The 24,717-nt window shown below is 41.6% G+C and overlaps 1 protein-coding gene across 1 annotated transcript; it reads left to right on the top strand.

The window, feature by feature from the left end:
- Positions 1–12,801: 12,801 nt before the first annotated feature.
- SEM1 (SEM1 26S proteasome complex subunit) lies at positions 12,802–21,554 on the top strand. The gene is made up of 3 exons (XM_030550626.1): positions 12,802–13,006; positions 19,386–19,479; positions 21,462–21,554. Exons 1-3 carry the CDS (start codon positions 12,931–12,933, stop codon positions 21,502–21,504), a joined length of 213 nt encoding a protein of 70 aa, XP_030406486.1. The 5' UTR covers positions 12,802–12,930; the 3' UTR covers positions 21,505–21,554.
- The last annotated feature ends 3,163 nt before the right edge of the window (positions 21,555–24,717 follow it).

Below are 24,717 nucleotides of genomic sequence, written 5' to 3'. Positions count from 1 at the left end.
TTAGCTATTAAGAAAAACTTAAGTCTTCTTTGCTGCAGATTAAGCAGATGTTCTTCATTTCCTCTGAAGATAGAAGAAAAAGTAAATTGATCACCATCCTCTTTGTAAGAGCCCTTTACATCCCTGAAGACTATCAGGTCCCTCCCTTAATTATTTTCCCCCTCAAGACTAAGCATACACAGTTTTTCTAACCCCTCCTCATAAGTCAGGTTTTCTAAACCTTTTATCATTTCAGTTGCTGTCCTTTAGACTCTCCTCAGTTTGTCCACATCTTTCCTAAAATGTGGTGCCCAAATTTGGAAAATACTCCAGTTGAGGACTCACCAGTGGCAAGCAGAAGAGAGCCATTACATGTATTGCCTTACAAGTGACATTCTTAATACACCACAGAATATTAACCTTTTTTTGCAACTGCATCACATTTGCTTCATAGTTCAAAATTAGTTACAGTAAATCAGTGTGCCATAGAATACAAAGGTTTTTTTTTAAAAAAATACTGTTCAGAAAAAGGTTGTTAGTGAACTAGAAAAAGTTCCGTCAGGTTGGTATAGCAGTTGGCAAAAATCTACTCCGTTACAGTCATGCAGTAGCGTTAGTGGGTTTATAGTTATGATTTGTAAAAATGAATAAATTCTAGTTCTAAAATGGATGACCTAATCAGGGCCGCCCAGAAGATTCTGGGGGCCTGGGGTCTTTGGCGGTGGGGGGCCCCACTTCGGCAGTAGTTGGGTGGCAGGGGGTCCTTCCGTTCCGGGACCTGCTGCCAAAGTGCCCTGAAGACCCGCGGTGGGAGGCCCGTGCTGCCGAATTACTGCCGAAGTGGGACCCGCCGCCAAAGTGCAGCTGAGTCTTCGGCGGTAATTCGGTGATGAGGGGCCCCCGCTGCGGGTCTTTGGGGCACTTCGGCGGTGGGTCTCGGAACTGAAGGATCCCCTGCCACCACATTACCGCCGAAGACTCGGCTGCACGTTGGCAGCAGGTCCCCCTTCAGCGGTAATTTGGAGGGGGGATGTCCTTCCGCCCCGGAGCAGAAGGACTCCCTGCGGGTAAAGACCTGTTGCTACAATAATGCCGCCCTTCCCACACACACACACGACTTTGGTCCCTATCCTGTGCTTTCTAAGGTCAATGAATTATGTCACTGACTCCAGTTTAGACAGCATCATTATGCATCTTGTTCAACTACTTTGCCCCTCTATTGTATTTTTCTATTTATAAAATGTCTATTTTGCATTCCAGATGCATCTGCAAGACAGAAGCACTTGCAAACTTATGAAGTAAACCAGGACCAACAGCAAACTTTTCTTCTTCCACCTAGCCTATCAGAATTTAGGAATTTCCATCACCCCTTTAAGCCACCTACATCTGTCTCAATTCACTTGTTTCTCAAAAGCCTCACAGCTACATTTTCACAGGTGCTGAGTATACCTATCTAGAAGTGACTTTACTTAATAAATGTGGGTATTCAAGACAATCAGGTCCTGTATGACTAGATAGATAGTTATTGAGCATGCCCTGAAGATCAGCAGGGCAAGGGTGAAGCAAGTTCTAAAGTTAAGGGTTCCTAATGGAAAATGTTCTTCCGCCAGTCACAGCCTCGAAATACACTGAAAGCCAGTGAAGCTCATGGCACGAGAAGTGCACCACTAAGAAAGCAGGCAGATGCATTTTGCACTTCCAGAAGTTTCTCAATGGTTTTCAAGTATAGCCTCACCTAGATTACACTGCAGTAATCCTATCCAGAGATGGCTAACTGACGGGGTCCAAAAGAAAGGGTCACAATCTGCTCACCACTCAGAGATAGCAAACAGCATTCTCCGCCTCTGTTGTTAACAAGACACTTAGAAACAGAGATCTAACAAGATTCCTAGGTTGTAAACCCAAGTAACCATTAGTTAACATACTCCTCCAATCAAGGGAGTGGAAATAAGCCCTGGTAACTTTTTCCAGGCTATATGCCTCAGTTTTTTCTGGCTTGAGCTTCAGCCCACTAAGTTATAGCCACATCCCAATCTTGGCCAATGCTGGGTAAGTAGCTTACTACCCCATCCAGGTTCAATGCAGTTTTGATGCAGAGGTGGAGAAGATGATATGCATACTAAAAAAAAGACTGCTCTTTCTACTTGGCTTCTATTGACTTATACTGAAATACACAGTTGCAATACAGATACCATTGGTTATTGACTGCTGTTGATGCCGCTACATAGAGCTGTCATGCACTTTTCAGCAATACATTTTGCCAGAATATACAAAATCAGCTGCATGGTGAGCTACTACACTGATATGAAAGAGATACCTATGCTGTTTTCAGTAGTTATTCCAAGATATGCACTGAGTCTTGAAATTTGCGTTGGAAATGGGGCTTGTTAAATATAGCACATATTGCTTAACCATACTATGCTACTGTTCTTATGTTCAACTGATAATGATTTTGTAGAAGGAGTACCACTGACTCCCAAGTACTCTCTTACAGTTGAGTGTTCCTCTGCTATGACCTACCTCAGTTTCTCCCCCTTAATGAGACAACAAGGTCACTCAAACCACCCCATCAAGAAGCCAAGCACTATTTTACAATAGTGTCTCCCTGCTTCAATAAAGCCTTCTGAAAGTAACAAGTATACCCAGGTTTAAAGACTCTTATCTCAGATCCCAGATAAAAGACCCAAAAGAAAAGTCTCTAGGTTCCAGGAGCAGCTCCAACATGCTATAACTTAGGCCTCACTGTCTAAAAAGCTCTGCAGTCTTTCCCCTGTTTACTCAGGCTCTCTCTGCCTAGAAAGCTTTTACCTAGAAAGCTTTTACCTAGTTCAGACACCCTACACATACCCCTTCTCTGGAGCGTCTTTTCTCCTCAGGAGTTACTTAGGCAGTTGTACCCTCAGGTGGAGATGGACCTGCCTTGGCTCATTCCCTTAAGTGAAGCCTGTCAAATGTAGGCTGGATATCTGACTCCCTTAAAGCGCCAACCTTGTGAGGCTTTGCATTAAAGTTCAGTAAAATATATTAACTTAATATATACCAGATAATATATTGAATGCAGTGACTATCACAGGGTGAACTAGTCCTTTAAGGTCAAGTTCCAGCTGCATCTGGTTTTCTCCTAGGAGTCAGAACATAGAGTTGGGAGTCCAGACATATGTAACCAAGAGCATCACAGGTGACTGTGGGAGTGCCATATAAGAAGCAGCCCAAGCTTACTATGGAGAAAGATTTGAAGGAAATATTTGGGGAGCAGGAGTTTGCCATAGTAGGCTAGAGAGAGGGCCCAGGAGAGCTGGGGAGCATTCAGCCTGAGAAAGGCTGCAGGAAAGGCCTTAAAAGGAGGCATAATATAGAAGATGCCAAAGGGATAAAGAAAGAAAGAAAGAGGTCTAGGCAAGACACAACATTTGCAAACTCTCTGGTGTTTTGTGGATTTGTGCATCTCCTGAGAAGGTTAGAGCTCTCACTAAGGTTTGGCTGGAGGACTAAACACAACAAATCACATTGCCAGCCCAGAAAACACTGTCTTTAGATGGACAGTGGAAGGGAACAAGGTACAGGTTGAGGGAGGTAAACATACTGACCTTGTTATAGTGACACTTAGGTAGAGCGTTGTAACAATTAGAGCTGAGCCAACAACTGATTTTTTTGGTTCAGGGGCTTAACTGAAAAAAAAAAGATTTGATTCAAACCAAAACCAATTTTTGAAATTTTTTGTCCAATAGAAAATCTTGAAAATTTCTTGTCTTTAATCAATCTAAATATTTCATTTAACTCAAAATTAATTTTATTTTGATTTTTTTTTGTTTCTATTTGGTTGTTTTCAGGTGGTTTTCACCTTTATGTGTATGTGTGGTTGTGCATTTTAACTGGGCAAATTCTAAATGGAATGCCATTTCGAAACCAAAAAAGTCAAAATGAAACATTTCTAAATGGTCATTGATTTTTTCCAATGCTTTTCATTATTTTCAGCCGAAACTATTTTGTGAATTTCCAAACTGTGAATAGTTCCACATCCCTGAAAAATGCATTTTTCAGCAAAATTACTATTTGCAATTTTTTTCCCCCAGCTCCAGTAACAATACTGCCTAGATACCTCTCAAGTAATTAAAAACAAGCAGTGAATCAGACTCTGTATTGATTGTAACGGGTGGAAGTTGCCCATCCCTGCTCCTTGTGATCTGCATCCATCTATCCCATGCTAACCCAACCATGAGGAGATGTTTGAAGTCCTGAATCAGAAATGGGTGCTGTACTGGACTCCAAATCCCTCACAGAGAGATAAGATTGCAGGGTAAAAGATAGAGAAGGCTGACATGGATGGACAGAGGAGTTCAGAGAAGGTGTGGCCTCATAATACTGCAGCCTCAATCCCACTTAAATGGTCCCTCATCTGCTAGGTTCAACAGGCAAAACGCCCTGTAGTGCTGCCCTTTATACTAGATATGTCATCAATAATTTATTGTTACGCAGTGTTGGCACCTTAAATGAGCACTCCACATTTCCAGGCAGCACAGAAGCTGGAACAGAGGCTCACCAGCAAAGCACTTAACAACAGCTGTACAAAAAAGGACCTATAACAGGCCAGATGCATCATTAACATAGAAGCATATCAGGATTAAAGCAGCAAGGGAGGATAAATTAAATAAATTATGAACTATACACAATGGAAAAGCAATTCAAAGTAAACTTGTAGACGAGACAGACAAATGTAAACCAAACAAATGTAATGCAGAATGAACAGACGGAGTGAAAAAGAGAACTTCTGTGGACAAACAAATGTTGGGGGAACCCTCCTCCTCCCCCAGGAACTCCCACAAATTGTAAAATCCAGAGTCCAGTATCCATCAGGTATAATTCAAAGGGTATGAGCTACAGCAAAGCTAGAATAGAAGCAATAGGGCAGGCTAAAATAACTTCATTCCTAACCTCCAGAAGCAATGAATAAAGGATTTGGATTTTTTCCACCTTAATCCACAAAGGTATAGCTGCATCAAACCTTTGGTATTTTAATTGAGCTATTTTTTCCACAGACCTGCACCCTAAGCAGAGGTTACCTATAAATTAATGGCAATTTGCATCTTATACCACACCATTCATTCTTTGCTCTGTCTCTCACCTCCCTTTCATCTTTTCCTCAGAATGTGGTTTTAGCCATTAATGTGTTCACTTTAGATCCAAGATACTCCACTCAACTCAAACAAGTCCAGGCATCCAAATTGCCAGTAGTCTACCTAAGAAAAAACTGAACTGATGAACTACAAGAAATTTTTATTTCACCTTGAAGAAGAAAAAAAACAGTAGGCTCCAATTCAGAAAAGTGTTCTATTTCTATTCTTCATTTATGCAAATGATACTTTGAATAAATAAATGTACATAATCTCCCCTCCCTGCTCAACAACTTGCAGTTACACTTACCAAGAGGAAGATACGGTTTTTCTGGGACTAATGCATAAAATGTGGTGATTAATAAATAGCATAACATATGAAAATCATATTGATTAAATAACTATTGTACGTTAGTGAATATAGTGAATGCTTACGGGAAGAGGGTAGGTTTAGAAGAGAAAATAAGGAAAGAGCAAGTAAAAAATCACTTAGAAAAGTTAGATGCCTGCAAGTCACCAGGGCCTGATGAAATGCATCCTAGAATACTCAAGGAGTTAATAGAGGAGGTATCTGAGCCTCTAGCTATTATCTTTGGGAAATCATGGGAGACGGGGGAGATTCCAGAAGACTGGAAGGGGGCAAATATAGTGCCCATCTATAAAAAGGGAAATAAAAACAACCCAGGAAACTACAGACCAGTTAGTTTAACTTCTGTGCCAGGGAAGATAATGGAGCAGGTAATCAAAGAAATCATCTGCAAACACTTGGAAGTTGGTAAGGTGATAGGGAATAGCCAGCATGGATTTGTAAAGAACAAATCATGTCAAACTAATCTGATAGCGTTCTTTGATAGGATAACGAGCCTTGTGGATAAGGGAGAAGCGGTGGATGTGATATACCTAGACTTTAGTAAGGCATTTGATACAGTCTCGCATGATATTCTTATAGATAAGCTAGGAAAGTACAATTTAGATGGGGCTACTATAAGGTGGGTGCATAACTGGCTGGATAACCGTACTCAGAGAGTAGTTGTTAATGGCTCCCAATCCTCCTGGAAAGGTATAACAAGTGGGGTTCTGCAGGGGTCTGTTTTGGGACCGGTTCTGTTCAATATCTTCATCAACGATTTAGATGTTGGCATAGAAAGTACGCTTATTAAGTTTGCGGACGATACCAAACTGGGAGGGATTGCAACTGCTCTGGAGGACAGGGTCAAAATTCAAAATGATCTGGACAAATTGGAGAAATGGTCTGAGGTAAACAGGATGAAGTTCAATAAAGATAAATGCAAAGTGCTCCACTTAGGAAGGAACAATCAGTTTCACACATACAGAATGGGAAGAGACTGTCTAGGAAGGAGTATGGCAGAAAGAGATCTAGGGGTCATAGTGGACCACAAGCTTAATATGAGTCAACAGTGTGATACTGTTGCAAAAAAAGCAAACATGATTCTGGGATGCATTAACAGGTGTGTTGTAAACAAGACACGAGAAGTCATTCTGCCGCTTTACTCTGCGCTGGTTAGGCCTCAACTGGAGTATTGTGTCCAGTTCTGGGCACCGCATTTCAAGAAAGATGTGGAGAAATTGGAGAGGGTCCAGAGAAGAGCAACAAGAATGATTAAAGATCTTGAGAACATGACCTATGAAGGAAGGCTGAAGGAATTGGGTTTGTTTAGTTTGGAAAAGAGAAGACTGAGAGGGGACCTGATAGCAGTTTTCAGGTATCTAAAAGGGTGTCATCAGGAGGAGGGAGAAAACTTGTTCACCTTGGCCTCCAATGGTAGAACAAGAAGCAATGGACTTAAACTGCAGCAAGGGAGATTTAGGTTGGACATTAGGAAAAAGTTCCTAACTGTCAGGGTAGTTAAACACTGGAATAGATTGCCTAGGGAAGTTGTGGAATCTCCATCGCTGGAGATATTTAAGAGTAGGTTAGATAAATGTCTATCAGGGATGGTCTAGACAGTATTTGGTCCTGCCATGAGGGCAGGGGACTGGACTCGATGACCTCTCGAGGTCCCTTCCAGTCCTAGAGTCTATGAGTCTATGAGTCTCTGGAAAGAATAACAGAGGGACTGATGATGAGTTTCTCAGGACTGTCTTTATTCTATTAAACATTCTTTTAGCTAAACTATATTTAAGGTAAGGGTCTAGCTTACGCAATCATGGCCAAATCATGATCCCACTGAGATCAACAGGAATGTTTCTAATGATTCCAGTGGTAACAGAATTTGGACCTCAATAAAGAAGTGCCCAAGAATGCCATGTATGACACATTCGCCCCAGTTCAATCTATCCAAGATATATGTAAGTTATCATGCAGGGGCTGAAAAAGGAAGAAGTCAGCCCACCTACTCTATGTTGGGGAGTTGTGAAGTTCCTTGCCTCTCTCCCAAACAGCATTACTCTCTAGGCTGTGTATCCTTTTGTCCTGCTAAACTTATGGAGGCTGCGCAAGTTGCAGCACAGAGAGGATAAAATAAAAAACTGTCAATACAAAACTGTGATTGGGAGTTGGTGACTTCTCCAGCTCCAATCATGCAGGATGGAAACTGAAGTGAGGCTCTTTTCCTCAGTTGCCAATTTGCAGGGGGTGAGGCTCCCAAGTCCCCAACACAATTGGGGCAGGGGAACTCTTTTCTTCTTTCTTCCATACTTAATCATACCCTTAACACTATGATCACCTGTGAAGGGAAATCTTCTGCCTCATGGGCCCTTACTCACTCTTCTCCCTATAAGAAGATGGGAGACCACCATTTCCGGTCATAAAGGCCAAGATCCTCAAAGGTATCAGGAACCTAGTTCTTATTGATTTCAATGGGAATTAGGCACCAAAACACCTTGGAGCATCTGGGACACAGCCTCTATAAGAATCTTCAGAGGATGACACCAATGATCCAAGGAAAAACTCAGCTCCCAGAGATGTAAAGACTAAGGAAACTCGGACTGAGCTCGGTGCATCTCCTGATCTCATCACCATGAATCCAATCATATAAGCCTGTAATCAGATTGGTGGAGTTACAGACTTCATCCCTTGAAGGGAAGTAGATTCAGTATTGCCAATCTCAACTGTTTAAAAATCATGAGATTGGCTTAAAATAATGGAGTTTTAAAAAATGGGGGGGGGGGTATTTTTATTTACATTTTAGTCTTTGAACCTGTAGGGATCATGTTTTCAAACTTTCCTCTGCAATCATGAGGGCTAGAAACTTACATTCCTTTTAAAACGAAAGCTGAAATTCTCATGTACAGTAACTCCTCACTTAAAGTCGTCCCGGTTAACACTGTTAGGTTGCTGATCAATTAGAGAACATGCTTGTTTAAAGCTGTGCAGTGCTCCCTTATAACAGTGTTTGGTAGCTGCCTGCTTTGTCGACTGCTTGCAGGAAAAGCAGTCCATTGCAGCTAGCTGATGAGGGCTTGGAACCAGGGTAGACTGGCAGCCCCTCCATCAGCTCCCCGCTCCCCTAAGTTCCCTGTAGCAGCCGCCCAGCAGGCTATCAATTTGCCAGCAATTCAGCTGTCCCTCCCCCCACTGTCATGTGCTGCTCCTGCCCTCTGCCTTGAAGCTGCTCCCAGGAGCCTCCTACTTGCTGTGCAGGGAAGCGGAGAAGAGGGGGGCTAATGTCAGGGTGTCCTCCTCCCCACTATTCCTGCTCTCTGCTTACCCCTTCTCCATATAGAGCAGGGTGGGGACAGGACAGGGCTCAGGATGGAGAGAGCTTGCTGGCTGCATCTTTTGTCTCAACTTCCTGATTTTTTTTAAAGGCAATGTATTTAGAGTGGGTCAGCGTACTTAAAGGGGCAATGTGCATCTCTCCCTCTCTCCCACACACAGGGTGTGTGTCTCTCTCTCTGTCTGCCATGCTGTCTCCCCTCCCTCCATTTGTGCTGCCTTGTAGAGTGTGAGGCTACATTAACAACAATTTGTTAACCCTTGAGGGCTCAGCTGACTGCTAGTTCATCATTTAGCAGTAAGGCATTCCTGGGAAATAGTCCACTCTCTTCCACCCTCTGACTCCACGACCTCAACCAAGCTTCACAATCATCATTGCTGTGTACAGTATTAAGTTGTTTGTTTAAAACTTAGTGTGTGTGTGTGTGTGTGTGTGTGTGTGTGTGTGTGTGTGTGTGTGTGTTGTCCGGTGAAAAAAATTCCCCTGAAACCTAAGCCTCCCATTTACATTAATTCTTATGGGGAAATTGGATTCGCTTAACATTGTTGCATTTTTCAGGAACATAACTACAACGTTAAGCGAGAAGTTACTGTAGTTACACAACTCCAGGACCAGCAGCTTTAAAAACAGCATGAAATATCCCTAGACTTGCAATAAAATCACCAGAGTTGGCAACACCTATTTAATGTAGCCTCGGGTTGCAAACCCTCCAGGATTGTCCTGGAGTCCCTGGGAATTAAAGATTAATCTTTAATGAAAGATTATGTCATGGGATGAAACCTCCTAGAGTACATCCAACCAAAACTGGCAAATCTAATGTACCCATACGAGACTAAAATTTGGCTTAATGTTGACACTTCTAACCAGTTAGTCTAATCCTCTAATAGGGAGTGGACAGCATATTATCTAATTATTGTACAGACTGTGGTCAGCCACATGAGATACAGCTCCACAAGCCTGCTGCTCTTCTTGTGCCCCTATGTAGCGGCTGGCCATCATCCTGTTGGAAAGCACAGGCCATGCTCACTGCTAGTGCCTCAGCAAGCACCTAGCTAGCAGGTAAAGGACAAAAAGAAACAGGATGAGGCTATAAATTCACTTGTCTCCACACTAAACAATGGAGCTGGCCTGCCACAGTACATGCTGCCCTTTCTCCTAGGTTGATTGAGTCCAGTGTGTTCCCTGAGAGCCCCCCGGACTGATTTTGGCTGGGGCAGCCGTATTTCTTCTTGGAGGCACTAGCTGCAGTGCAACATCTCCACATCCCCTTCTTGGCTGCAAAAGCCAGAGTCTAGCCCTATAGAAGTTAGAACTCTGAGCCCTTTTATATCAGGGCTTGAATTTGGCCCTGAATAATATGATCATAGATATTTGTAAGGTTCCTGTCATGTTGGAATCTAAGTGCTTTATGGCTTTGTCTTGGACTCTCTGGGGTAGGGTAGGACATTTATTTTTCCAAGGGTCCTGGCTCACAAGGACATCTGCAGAAAGGGGCTGGGGAATGATAAAGCAAAGTTCCAGTAAATCTGTGAATGGCTTCTTCATATTATTTTATTAAACAGGAGTGCCCATAAATTTCATCATAGAATCAGTCTTTCCATCATATGAAGTTCGACCGTGCAATCAGACCTTCCATCTAATAAAAAGAGCTAATGGTTTGTGCTCATATTTGTTTTTTCCACTTTTCCCTAAACTCTGATCACATACCAGAACATGCTCACACAAGTTTGAAACTGAACTACATATAAGTTCCCACCTCAATTCTTGCTCATCTTTCTCTAAATCTAGGACACAGTGTAAATAACCCAGCTGTGCAAATCATTGTCTCATGAATCAGCCTCTCAGTGCTCAGCGAAAAACTCAACAACCTGGCAATACTGTTAAGGCAAGTGAAGTGATTGCCTAGAGAGAAGACATCAGAGCCACCACATGCACAAACCTGTCCTTACCAGTAGGCAGTGAACTTTGCCTTGCTCTAAATCAGCAGCAGAATCCACAATTATGACAAATGAATGTTACTTTATGGTACCCTATATATGTATCACTTATTTTTCACATAGCAGCCTAACTCATTTTATATTTTATATTCATCCTCTTCTTCACGCTGTTCCCTTGCCTCTGCTGTGATACACAATGGAAGTTAATAATCAAAAATTAGACCTAGGTTTTGAAATACTGTTAAAATACTGGAGGAAAAAATAGGGATAGGTGGATGGAAAATCAGTGACTATAAGTAATATAGTCATATTGAAGATAACTGTCATAAAGAGAGACTGTAGAGAGAAAGTATGTATCTGTATTGAGATATAGGAGGAGGCTTGAATACTTTAATCTGTTACTGTGGCTGTAGCAGACAATAGATTTATTTTACCTACATTATTGAAAATATGTTTGACTTTTTCCATACAATGTATCTTCTCTCTCTCAGTTGCAGTCAGTGCTACATTTCAACTAACTCCTGCTGCATCCAACTTCATGTTAAAGTGATAAATCTCACTCCCTGCCAGCAGCTGCAGTGGGTAGTTCACCAAATCCAATCAGTTGCCCTCCGGTTCTGTAACTGTAGAATACATTTATGGAAAGGGGAGAGCAATACAGTTATAGACATATGACATTTTATGACCTCCTCTCTTACACTCTGCAAGGATTCAGCTAAGGCTCAACCACTAGCAATTTGTTCTCAAAAGCTGAAGTGAAAAAAAGTCATGACTCAACTCCACCCCATTGTGGACAGGCATTACAGCACAGAGTAAGATCTGTAAGTCAGGCTTTGTTTGGAGGCTCTTCCAATACTTAAACACAATGATAGTTACAGAGTTGTAAAAAAGAAAAAAAAATGGGGAGCTAATGGGGATGTCAGAGCTGGCAGCAATGGAGGTAATAAAGATGGCAGTGGGGAAAGGGAGGAAGAGATAGGGATGGCAGTGAGGGAGGAGAGGGGATAGGAATGGCAAAGCTGGAGGGAACAGATATAAAGATGTCAGGAGAGAAAGGATGAGGGGAATGGGAATACTAGGAAGAGATGGTTGGGATGATAGGGATGGCATTAGAAGAGGGGAGAGGACAGGGTGGCAAAGAAAATCATCAGGTGACGTGGATGAGGATGGCAGTAGGCAGAGGAAAGGAAGTGATGGTGACAGATGGCTGTTGGAGAGGGATGAATAGGAAGGCAGTGAGGAGGGAAGTGATGATGGTGAGAGCATTGGGAGAGGGGAGGCGGCAGTGGTGGGAAGGCATGAGGGAGGGAAGGGGGGATGGTGAGAGCAGTGGGGGAGGTGGAGGCAGTGGCTGAGGGGAAGAAGCAGTGATGGCGATGGTGGGAAGGCAGTAAGGAGGAAAGGGTAATGGTGGCAGCAGTGGGGGAGGAGGCGGCAGTGGCACAGGCAAAGGAGCGTGATGGGAAGGCAGTAGGGAGCTAAGGGGGAATGGTGGGAGCAAAATGTAATAGGGAGAGAAGCGAGGCTAATGGGATAAGAGAGGGGATTGGGCACTGGGAGAGAGGAGGACGATGGGGCTGGCCGTGTACGAGAGAAGGGGGAGAAGAGGGCCCGGGGATGATGAGGACGGCAGTGCGTGAGAGGGGAGGAGGAAGATGGGATTAGCAGTGCAGAAGAGGGAGGAGGAGTGGGCGCTGGGAGGGGGGAGGACGATGGGGCTGGCAGTGCGGGAGGGGGGGAAGAGAGGAGAGGGCACGGGGAGGATGCGGCTGGCAGTGCAGAGAGGAGAGGAGAGGGCACGGGGAGGTTGGGGCCAGCAATGAGGGAGGGGCGAGGAGGATGGGGCCGGCTGTGCGGAGTGGAGGGGGGAGGAGAAGGCGCTGGGAGGGTGCAGGAGGATGGGGTTGGCAGGGGGGGAGGAGGCTGGGGCCGGCATTGCGGGAGGGGAGGGAGGAGGATGGGTCCTGGCAGAGCGAAGGCGGGATGATGGGGTTGGCAATGCGGGATAGGGGAAAAGCAGCCGGGGCGCTGTAGGGGGAAGTCTATAGTGTCTATGGGGAGTGGGTGGAGGAGACAGTGACTCGGACTAGCCGGCGGACTCCGTTATTACGCATGCGTCGTTCCTCTCGCTGATTCCGCCAGCATCCCGTCATGCCCCACGGGGCAGTCGAGACGGAGCCTCCCAGCCAGCTCGGACGCTAGAGCGGCAGCAGCAGGCCGACCATGTCCGAGAAGAAGCAGCCCGTGGACCTGGGGCTCCTGGAGGAGGATGACGAGTTCGAGGAGTTCCCGGCGGAAGGTGACGGCGGCGGCCCGAGGCTGGCGCGCTCTGGCGCTAGTCTGGGGGGTGGGGAGGCCCGAGTGGCCGGGCTGCGCGAGGGGGGACAGGCTCGGCCCCGACCTCCCCACCGCTGCCGGTCTTAGCCCGCGAGGGGTGGGGCGAGCGCTCCCCTCCCTGTGTCGCCGAGTCGGGCCCATGGGCCGAGCCTTTCACGCGGGCTGCCCGGCCCCATGGGCAGTGAGGGGGCGTCTCCTGCAGCACCGGGGGCGGGTCGAGCAGCTGGCATCTCTCGCTGGGAGCCTGCCGCGCGACCCGGAGGCGTCCAGTTGTAGCAAAAAAAGAAAAACCAACAACCACCTGTTATTGGCTAACTTCTTAACCGGAATAACTCTGTGAACTCGGGCTAATCTGCCTGTTGTGCTTAGAGGGCAGTTTATTCTGCCAGATCCTGAACCAGTATCACAATAGTGTCTGTACATGTTAAACTCTGGAAAACTAATCGTTGCTTATGAACATTTTAAGTTTATTAGGGAATAACGCAGAACACACCTGTCATGCATGCAGCTATATTTGGTGAAAGGCGTTCTTGAGCCTGCACTTGCATTTTCTCTAATTAGAAAGTGTGGCTATCATTTATATTTAATAAACTTTGTTGCTGAAGAAATTCATCAACATTCCAAACAGAGATCCTCAGGGCTACAACAGAGATATGAAGAACATAGGGAAAGGGGGAAATGATATATTGGTAGTTAACTTATAGTTGCTGGGAAGAATGCCCATTTTTCCACAGAGGCAAAAATCGGAGTAATTCAGCACCCCCCGCCTTCCCCCCCAGCAGGTACTTAAAGATGTAGAAGCAAGTGATGTAATGATTAGTCTTTCTCCATATTTGTAATCCAGTCTATAATAGCTGCAAAGTAAATCTTTCATTAAAAAGGTATCATTCTCATTCCTGCACACAAGTCAGGGCACTATAACCTTTCTTTTGTTGTTTAAGTTTTTGCTGCAACTGCCCCGGTATACTTGAACTAATTTGTTTCATGCTTTTGGATTTCATTAGAACTGCTTGATTTTGCCATTATGCACAAAATGATTAAGAACAAATACTAAGAAAAAATTCCTAGTTCCAGACAAACCAGATTAATAAATGTGAGGAAGGGAGTGAGGGATGTAAAATGGGGTAATGTGGGAAGGTAATAAAAGGACTCTATTACAGTAGTGGATATCAGCTTTATCTTAAAGACTAAATCTTGACACATAAATTCCACTGCTTTTTTGATAGTTACAAAGCTAGTCAAAAAAGGGAATGTGTCTCCTTTCTGGATTTTACTAACACATTTTATATGTGCAAAGACAGAATTATAAATAAGGAAGTTTCCCTTACAGTCTGGTAAATAAAAATGTCCTGCCCTAGATTTAATCTTGGAAGTCTTCAGAATAGAGCATGATTGTCAATTTCCTTCAAGCCCTTACAAGTTTTAGTGGTTAAAGGGATAGCTTGTATTAGTGAATGAAGGGAATTGCTGATGGAGTATTCAAACTGGGGTCCGCAAGGGTACTCCAAGGGCTCCACTGGCCCTGCTGATCAACTTCTCCCCCTCCCTCCCAGCACCTCCTGCACACTAGGAAACAGCTGTTCAACGCCATGCAGGAGGTGCTGGGAGGGAGGGGGAGGAGCAGGGATGGAGCACGCTCAGGGGAGGAGGTGAAATCATGTCCAGGGCCAGTAGCCTTACTGATCAACTCCTCCCTCTTCCTCCCAGTGCCTCCTGCATGCCAGGGAACAACTGTTCAGTGGCATGCAGGAGGCACTGGGTGGAGGGGAGAGAGGGAGGGAGGAAGGGAGGGGAAGCAGCGGGGATGGGGTGCACAACATAAAACAAATTAGTTCAGGTACACAGATGGGGATGGGGTGCGCTTGGGGGAGAGGACGGGGAAGAGTAGGGGCAAGGGTGGAGCAGGGGCAGGAAGAGGTGGGTTGCGGATGGGGGTCTTGGGGGAAGGGGTGGAGTGAAGGCAGGGCCAAGAGCTGAGTGGAGGGGCTTGGGGGTCCACAAATTTTTTTAAATAAAAATGGGGGCCATCGGGTTGCTAAAAATTAAGAACTGCTAGTGTAGATCATGGTGGGTAGGGATGTTCACAGTATTTGCTATGCTATCTTATCTTCCTTGTACTTGACATAGCTTTATGAGTTCCAGATGTATCAAATAAGCGTTGTCAAATATAGTATTTCCAGTTAGAAAGAGAAACATGTTATTGTAATTGTTATATTAACTGGTTGGATGAACTGAGAAGATAATAGGAGGCTTGTTTAGAGGAAACTTCTGGGAGGGAAAAAGGAAGGCTTCTTACTACCTGATCTCCCCTTCCCCCGTTAAATGTGAATTAAATGACTCGGGATGGTGAGGAATCTATGCACTATAAATATTGAACCAGACAAATATGGCCACTAAAAATGAATGTTTCAGATTTTATTTCTGAAAGTCTCAAACCACACCCTCACACAGGGAGAAAACTAGGATTTGGTGGACCATTCTGAATATTTGAGTTTTCCTGTATCTCTGCAATAACCTGAACTGACCTTCCTTGAAATCCTCTTTAACTGCCACAGTAGAAAAAGAACCAGGTATCAGAACCTGACTGATAAATTTGAGAAAACAATATAATGGAAAAATCAAAACATCTCAAATTTAAGGATGAGGGTGGTTATTTGGACACCACATTGTCCTCCTTAGATTATGGTAATATACCTATAAACCAAATGAGGTGAAATCCTCTTACTGAATGTGGATATACTATTTGTTAAACATCCTAAGTTTTAAGAAATTCTGAAAATGTTTCGTACAGGACATTAGTATTTTTATCAAAAAAGTAACTCCAGACTCTACTTCAGTTTGTGATTGAAGTTTGATGTAGATGTTAACTATTGAAATACATTTTAAAAATCATTCTTAATATATTGTCTGCTGATTAAGCACTAAAGGCATCTTGATGTAGCTTGCAAAAAAAAACCCAAACCACCCCAACCTATTAAGCAGTCATTAAACCTTCCAGTAAGATATTGGTGTTGAGATATCGTAAAGAATGTTCAGAACTACTATTTGAGTATTTTCTTTTTATTGCTTAATCAAAAATAATTGGATAAATATTTGATTATAAAAACTTTTACTAAAATTATCTCAAACTGTGAATCTTCCAAGTTATAGTACTTCTCTATGCAGCAGTACATGTTAGAGTTCTGTTACGTCTGATGCAGGGAAATTAGGTAATGAAAACTTGTGTTAAATCATAACAAAAATTACATTACACAAGCATTCTTTAGTTCTTTAATTCCTACTTCAACTCAGTTTCAAGAAATAATTATACCAAAATGTTAAGTATTTGAAACAGATGTTTTCTATCTTTATGGAGTCAAGTATCAGAGGGTAGCCGTGTTAGTCTGGATCTGTAAAAGCAGCAAAGAATCCTGTGGCACCTTATAGACTAACAGACGTTTTGGAGCATGAGCTTTCGTGGGTGAATACCCACTTCCTCAGATGCATGTAATGGAAATATCCAGGGGCAGGTATATATATGTGTGCTAGCAAGCAAGCTAGAGATAACGAGGTCAGTTCAATCAGGGAGGATGAGGCCCTGTTCTAGCAGTTGAGGTGTGAAAACCAAGAGAGGAGAAACTGGTTCTGTAATTGGCAAGCCATTCACAGTCTTTGTTCAATCCTGAGCTGATGGTGTCAAATTTGCAGATGAACTGAAGAGAAACTGCTGAGCTTCAGTTCATCTGCAAATTTGACACCATCAGCTCAGGATTGAACAAAAACTGTGAATGGCTTGCCAATTACAGAACCAGTTTCTCCTCTCTTGGTTTTCACACCTCAACTGCTAGAACAGGGCCTCATCCTCCCTGATTGAACTGACCTCGTTATCTCTAGCTTGCTTGCTAGCACACATATATATACCTGCCCCTGGATATTTCCATTACATGCATCTGAGGAAGTGGGTATTCACCCACGAAAGCTCATGCTCCAAAACGTCTGTTAGTCTATAAGGTGCCACAGGATTCTTTGCTATCTTTATGGAGTGTTTCATTTCAAGTTTAGTATGATATGATGTATGGTATAATATGAATTGGTCACTTTTGACTTCTGTGATCCTTTTCAGTGGTATAAAATCATATGGCTTTTGGTATTGTAGAGCTGAGTACAAAAACCTATTTTGTTTTCATTTTTGAAGTGTAGAACACACGACGCAGTGATCAGAATATTAAAATACTTTTCTAAGACTCCCATCACGACTAGTTTGTCAAAATAGATTTTGTAACTTTAGTTTATAGTAATAATACTTAATGGTAGTCGACTCTCAAAAACATTTTTGATACTTCCAAATCTCAGATAATGCTATATCATTTTTTACTTTTATCCAGTCACAGGCATATAATGTAACTGAAATAATAACTTCAGTACACAAGCCTAGTATAGAGTGTCAACATACAAATAGTTTAAAGTCTTGTAGCTACAGGAATAAGAGCATAATTTAGGCTTTTATTTCTTTTATCACTTTCATCTGTTTTTCACCCACTTTAATGTGGAGGACATCTTAGCCCCGCTTCTTGAAGCATGATGCGGGTTTTCATGAGTAAAGAAGTGTCAGTTTGCCCGACAAGGATCCTTTTATGGTTGAACCTCTCAGGGCCATTATGCCTGATTGTATCATCTCAAATCATTTGAGACTCTTGTCACCAATTAATATAATGCCTGAATTCTGGGTCAGTTTTTGCCCTACAAAAGCACATTTTTATTTGTTGTGGAGTGCTTATGTCTTTGAAATATAAATACAGTAAATGAAATAGTTGATATAATACTATTTTATAGTCTTTGTAAGAACATTAAATTTGAATGTTAAATGCACTGTGTGTAAATTAAAATTAAGTTTATTGTAAGTAGTGCTGAATTAAGGCCCTTTCCTCCCTTGTAATTCAGTTTCATTGTGAATTGAATGTGATTATCCTAGTGAAAAATACAATAGATTAATTAGTTATTTCTTTTGCATTATTATTAGTAGTAATAGTATTACCATAGCCCCTAGGAGTCCTATTAATGGACCAGAACTGCACTGTGCAAGGCACTGTACAAATACAGTATAAACCCTCAGGGGGTTTGTCTCTTCTCTTCCCATCCCGTTTTTTCTTTCTCTAGTTTCTGCGGGGTCTCCAGCCCAGCCCTTCCAAATATAAAGTATGCATTCTATAGATTACGAAGCTAAAACTTAATCGCTTATCTTTGGCATCAAATTATTTACACGTGTGGCTGGCTAGGAATGAATACTTCTATTCCTGCAGTTCTCAAATTTTTCCATACTGTGACCACATTACAATAGGAAAAAGTTTCAGGACCTCCCTTTTCCCTATACACATAAAGAGAGGAAGGGTGAATGCAACCCACCTGGATCTGTTTGTGGCCCTCCCACAGTCAGTTTCCTTTTGTTATTGACTTATATGTACAATGCTATTCTTGTGGTTGCTGGAAAGCTTTGGTTTTTCTGGGTTGGTTAGAAAGCTGATTGTAAATTACGGTGGGATGCAACACATTCAAAACCATTTGTGGGTTGGGGAGGAGCACTGCAATGTTCTCAATTTTAATATTTTTAAAACTAATATTGCCAGGTAATCTTATAAATCTGTACCATGGGCATGAAATATGAAAAATATATTCCCTACCGTGAGCCTTTTTGGTGCTTCAGGAGAACTTGCTTCACGTGCAGGGCATTGCTACTTTTCTGCATTAATAAGAGAAGCAAAACCAGTTTCGAAGTGCAAGACTAGGTGACACTTCTGCCTATCATCAATGTTGCAATACTGAGCAAAGCTTGCAATTTACTTTTCTGGTTATCTTTACTTCTGCAGCTGTAGAGTAATGCAAAACTTTGCCTATATGAAAACTAGAACTGGTAGCTTTAAAGGTAAGGGGAAGGATTAAAAATAATGTGAAGCTACTTATTGTATAACTGCAGTTGCATACCGTTCTTGTTTTAGTTTCAGATTTTCTACTACATAAGTTATTTGTAATTTCAGTATTTTGTATAAGAAGAAATGGAAGGTCTAAATGGATTGAGTAAAGGAGTTTTTTTTTTGAGTTTTCTTGGTAATAAAAGCACTCAACATTTAAAGTTAATATTTTCATGCAACCCTGAGGAATTGCAGACTTTCTAAAAGTCTTTAAACATATTAATGGAAACCAGGTAACATGGTGCCTTCTATATTTATGCTGTATTGTTAGATATCTTCTATGAGTGATCTTTTTTAATTACTATCCACATTATGGACAAATAATCATGGAATCTAGAACATTAATCTTGTAGTACAACATAAAAGATTTAGACTTTGTCTGTTTTCTGTCCTTAGATTGGGCTGGTTTAGATGAAGATGAAGATGCACATGTCTGGGAAGACAATTGGGATGATGACAATGTAGAAGATGACTTCTCCAATCAGTTAAGGTAATCTAGGAGTTTAATTTACAGTTAAAAGTTGAACAGAAATCTTTCAGACTGTAGTTTGTAGTTGGGTGGAATCTGTGACTTTAAAAAAAATGTTCAGTTTAAAAAAAATAATTTTTGAAAGAAAAACATGAGTGAATCTCTACTTAATTGCCCCAAAGAGTTTTTTAAGAGCAGCATTTGCTGTCATAACCCAACAAGCCTTGCTACTGGTGACCAGCCTCTGTACTTTAGTGTTAATGCTATAAACACTGAAATAACCCTCAGTTACCTCTGTGTGTGTGTGTGATGATGATTAGAGTGCGGTAGGAAACAGCTTTCTCATCCTGTAAAATTTTACAGGATTTCAAAAACTTTCCATTCTAAATTGAGAAACCTTTCTAGACAAAAGACTTGTCAATGCTGAAATGTTCCCACAGAAAGTTCCCTTGTAATGAGAAGTTGTCTTCCGCAAAGAGCCATTAAGTGAAGCAATTCCTGGCCAGTTGTACTGGCAGTCATAGACTTTATTACAGGGGGGGAAATTACTGAAGTAAATTTTTAAAATATAAAAATATCTATGGGCAGGAGCTGAGCACTTCTAATCCAGTTGTTTAACCCTCCTTTCTGTAGGTCACATAGTTAGGTAGTCTTTTACTGATGCCTAACTATAATTTAAGGAGTTTGAATCATCAATACAAACTTGTGCTTTATCACTAATCCCTCCATACGTTGTACACATAACCAAATATCTGTAATGTAGCCTGATTTGAAACAGTTACTGGACTGACTCCCTTGTTTTAGACACAAAGTTAAGGTGAACCTCAGGTAGTGGGTATCAATGTAAATCCTGTTTGTGTAATTGCTTATTGTCAAGTTGAAAAGTAGTTTCAAGTTAATTGCAGGTCTTAAATATATTACCACTCTAAAGACTGTGTATGTCAACAGTATTACAGGAATCCTCAAAGTGTGGCAGAAAATTCTGTATGAGAAGGTTCAATACATGACACTTTGGACTGTGAACACTACACCTTAATTACATCTTTTAGTAAAGTATTCATAATCTGTCCTCATCTCTGTATTTAAATTAAAGACTCCAGTCTGAGGTTGGAACAGCATTCCTCTACCACAATCCTCTGACTATCCCTGTTATGTTTAAGCCATCCTGAAATACAGCTGACTTGAGTGTCCTAAAAATAAATCTTACATTTTAGTAATGAAAATCCATCCTTGCTCCTGGTTTGGGTCAACAAAGATTGATTGATTCATTCGGTCTATTCAGAAAACCTCCTTATCTAAACTATCACAATTATTCATCAGTCAAAACAAGTTGGGTGGAAGTCATGCCTGTGTAAGAACTGCAGAATCAGAACTTTTGTGTTCATTTGGGCTCCCATTCAAAGTATAAACACACACCTAATTTTAAGCATGTATAATCCTATTGAAGTCAGTGGGACTACGTACAAGATTAAGGACCTTTTATATATTAAGAATCTAAGATGCTATACTGATGAGTGCAATGTCAAAACTTATTAAGTTTTTGCTTTGCAAAAATAATTTTAGCTTTGCTCCTAGATGGTTGGTCACCTTCTAAAATAAATAAATAAAAATCTGCACTAGTAAAAGAGTTAATTGTGCATAAGGAAGTCTGGTGAAGTCTACTGCATTACTATTTCTAATGAAGTTTTATTGATTTAAAAATGGGGTGAGGACCATAATTAAACAAGCCTTTGAATTTTTATCTGGGGTTCATATTCATGCTGAAAAGAGTGACTAAGCTGAAATCTAGAAGGAATGTAAAGCAAGTGAGGCCAAATGTGAATTATTACACTTTTTATTTGTCCTTTTGTATCAAAAGTGACAGCGTATTAGTATTTAATGTTTTCTTACCATATACTATTTAGGTTCTGGATTAACATTTGTCGTGGTTTAAAGAGCTTTGCTAATATCTGACAGTATTTTATTGTGTCTCAGTCATACTTCCTGTTCTTATTTTTATACAGAGCTGAACTAGAAAAACATGGATACAAGATGGAGACCTCATAGTTTTCAATGAAGATGGAGTAATCTAAAATTGAACTATAGACTGAATTGTTGAAAAAAGACAGGCTGGGACATGAGATGATACATTCAATCCATTATCAGTTTGCATTGATTTATTTTGGTTTTGTATAAATAATAAAAATTTTAATCTAAACACTTATATATCCAATATTTTTTTAGCCTCTGTTTTATTGATGAGATATTTAAAAAAAAAATCAATCTTTATGTGGTTTGTACAGCTGCATTTATGGTTTCTTATATGATGCTGATAATCTTTAAATAGCTGAAGCCTATCCCTTTAAAAGCAAACAGAACAAAATAAGCATCAGTAAGAACGGAATTGAAAAATAGCAGACCCTTTGTCTTGGGTGGATATAGACAAGATGCAAATGCAAGACGGAAATGCATTTAAAATTTCTGTTATATTCCAACAAAATGTGACTAAAATATATGAAAGCAATGCGTGTAGGCAGAAGGAATGAATACAGGATTAACAAATATTAATCTCTTAAAATATTTTAAGATTAATTTAAAAACACGTAATTTTTCTTTAATTAATATGCTGGTGAGAGCTAGTTTGATAGCCCTGAAAGATAAAGGCTTCTCTAATCTAGAGGTAAGAACAATACAGAAAACCGAAGTGCACATTCCTCCAGCCCTGCTAGAGAGAGGACTTTTCTAGAGATCCTGTGAAGCAGTGACTTTGAAAAGGATTTGGGATCATGGTGGATAATCAACTGAACATGAACTCCCAGTGTGATACAGTAGCCAAAAGGGCGAATGTGGTCCTTGAATGCATAAATTGGGGAATCTTGAGTAGTAGTGGAGAAGTTATTTTACCTCTTTATTGGTCACTAGTGTGACCTGCTGCTAGAATACTGTGTCCAGTTTTGGTACAACAATTAAGATAGATGTTGATAAATTGGAGAGGGTTCAGAAAAGAGTTATGAAAATGATTAAAGGAATAAAAAACCTACCTATAGTAATAGACTCAAGAAGCTCAATCTAATTAGTTTAACAAAGAAAGTAAAGTGGTGTCTTGATCAGTCTATAAGTAGCTACATTGGAAACAAATATTTGATATTGGCCCCTTCAGTATAGCAGACAAAGGTTTAGCATGATCCAGTGTTAAACAAGGTTTGGAGATCTCAGCCTGCTTAGTACCATGGCAAACACACCATTAAAAATCTGTTTAACCTTTTATTAAAGATGCAGAAAAGGAGGAAAAAACATTTAAAATCTAAAGTATAAAATAAGGCCTTCATTTTAACAACATTCCTTGTCCCCTTTCCCTGGAGAGTTTTAAGAAGGAAAAAAGTCCTCATTTGACAGTCCCTTAGTTGAGATGACCTGAAGCTATCGTTGTGGATGATGATACAGTCCAATCCAGTTTCATCTCAGGTGGTGATTGGAATTCAGCAGGAAGTGGTGGAGGTGGTCATGTCATCCAGATCCTGCTCTGGTCAGTATATCTATCAGGATTACCAAGGTCCAGATCCCAGGAAACAGTGGGGATGGCAGCCATGATGGTGAAGCTCACTTCAGTAGCCTCCATCTGTTCTTCTGTCCTTCCCTTCCCCACCACCCCCAAAGTATCTCTTTAAGGACCCAAAAAAGGAATGATGGATGGAATAGCCCATCCCCTTGTTATTTTGTCTACCAATTAGGCCCACCAATTCTGTTTCATTAATTTCTGGTTCTCATTTTCTGTTTTTACCAAGAATGATTTCCACATAGTCCTTGAATGATAACAGCATGGCTTTTTGTCTGGAATAATTTAGTCTCCCTGTCTGGTTCTCTTGCACCTGTCTATAACATTAATTATTGAAAACAACTTGACCTATTTTCCATTAACATTTGTTACTGTAACTTACTGTAACGTATGAACTTTCACATACTTTTTACAATTAAGCTCACCATCAGGGTAAATTTGTAGGCCCAATTATTACAACAGAGGTTAGGGGAAGGGGAGGGGAGACGGATCTGATGAGGAGCATCCAGAGGGAGAACCAGGACTGGCAAGGAAAAGAGACTGGGATGATGAGCTCCTGGGAGGACACAGAGTGGATGAGGAGCCTAGGAGATTGAGACTGGGAGTCTGGGTGTGCGTGCATGTGAATGGAGGCCAGGGTGTGGGAGATAGACACAGGAGAGGAGGAACTTGGACTGGCTGGTCAAGAGAACTGGGAGCAAGGACTTGAGAATTAAGGGGGGTGTAACTGGTGATAGCTGGGCAAGGAGGCTGGGAGTCATTGAGGTGACTGGGACTGGTTCGGTGAGTGCAAGGGGGAGAAACGGAGTGACAAGAATTGAGACAAGAAACCTGAGGAGTGGAGATGGGCAGGCTAGGTGAGAATGGGACTGGGGCCAGGAGCGTTGATGATCCAAGACTGGACCGGGACAGATTGGAGGGTTCTGGGCAGAATCAATCAAGCTTGGGATGGACTGGGCAGAAGTCTGTGCCCAATAAAGAACATCCCTTCAGTCTCCCCATTCCTTTGCTGTCAGCAAATATCTGTGAAACCCATTGACAATGTGTGTGCCTCATCCCTGTCTAGTGCAGGTTCACATAGAGGATAACCTACTAATGTTATGTTACTCCATTAGCTCAAGCAGCACAGGTCTGTTTGATGGTTTCCAAGGTTCCAACCCTACTTAATGAATTATGTGACTGTCAATATGATGCCACATGATGGAATTGTGCTTTTTCAGTTTGCTTTTTCAAAAAAAAAAAAAATTACACACACACACACACACAACCCTGTAAAAACATTAAGATCGCACCTTCTTTCAGACTGTCCCCATGTTTGAAACAATCTTTTCCCTCTGGTCTGCTAGCTCTTTCTCTCCTCCTTAAAATGTACTTTCCCCATAAATCCTTCCTACTTTCTCATAACCCAAAGACCTCTCCACACCTTTGCAGATTTCCTGTTCTCCTTGTATATGTTTTAAACTCTTTGGGGCAGAGTCCATGCCATAGTCAAAGCTGCTTTGTAAACATGCAGCTGATTTGTAGAGCACATGGCAAAATAAGTGATGGAGAAGTGCAGAATGGATTAATATGCTTCAATGGGCTGGTCTACAGCCAGCATGGAAAGAGGGAAAGTACCACAATAGCAAGTGAATGGATGGGTGTTAAATGCATATAGTGTGACAGATAATGACATTTTTTAATCGGATCTGCAATGATCTCAAAAGTGCCTTATGAAGTGAGGG

The sequence above is a fragment of the Gopherus evgoodei genome, chromosome 2, assembly GCF_007399415.2.
Source record: "Gopherus evgoodei ecotype Sinaloan lineage chromosome 2, rGopEvg1_v1.p, whole genome shotgun sequence".
In the NCBI taxonomy this organism is placed as follows: Eukaryota; Metazoa; Chordata; order Testudines; family Testudinidae; genus Gopherus; species Gopherus evgoodei.
This window is presented reverse-complemented; position numbering and strand designations above follow the sequence as displayed.

Bases quoted from the DNA above. Each gene is read 5' to 3' on its own strand.
- SEM1 (XM_030550626.1), top strand. From the start codon at position 12,931: ATGTCCGAGAAGAAGCAGCCCGTGGACCTGGGGCTCCTGGAGGAGGAT. The intron at 13,007-19,385 runs GTGACGGCGGCG...TTCTGTCCTTAG, and splicing joins CGAGGAGTTCCCGGCGGAAG to ATTGGGCTGGTTTAGATGAA. The intron at 19,480-21,461 runs GTAATCTAGGAG...ATTTTTATACAG, and splicing joins GACTTCTCCAATCAGTTAAG to AGCTGAACTAGAAAAACATG.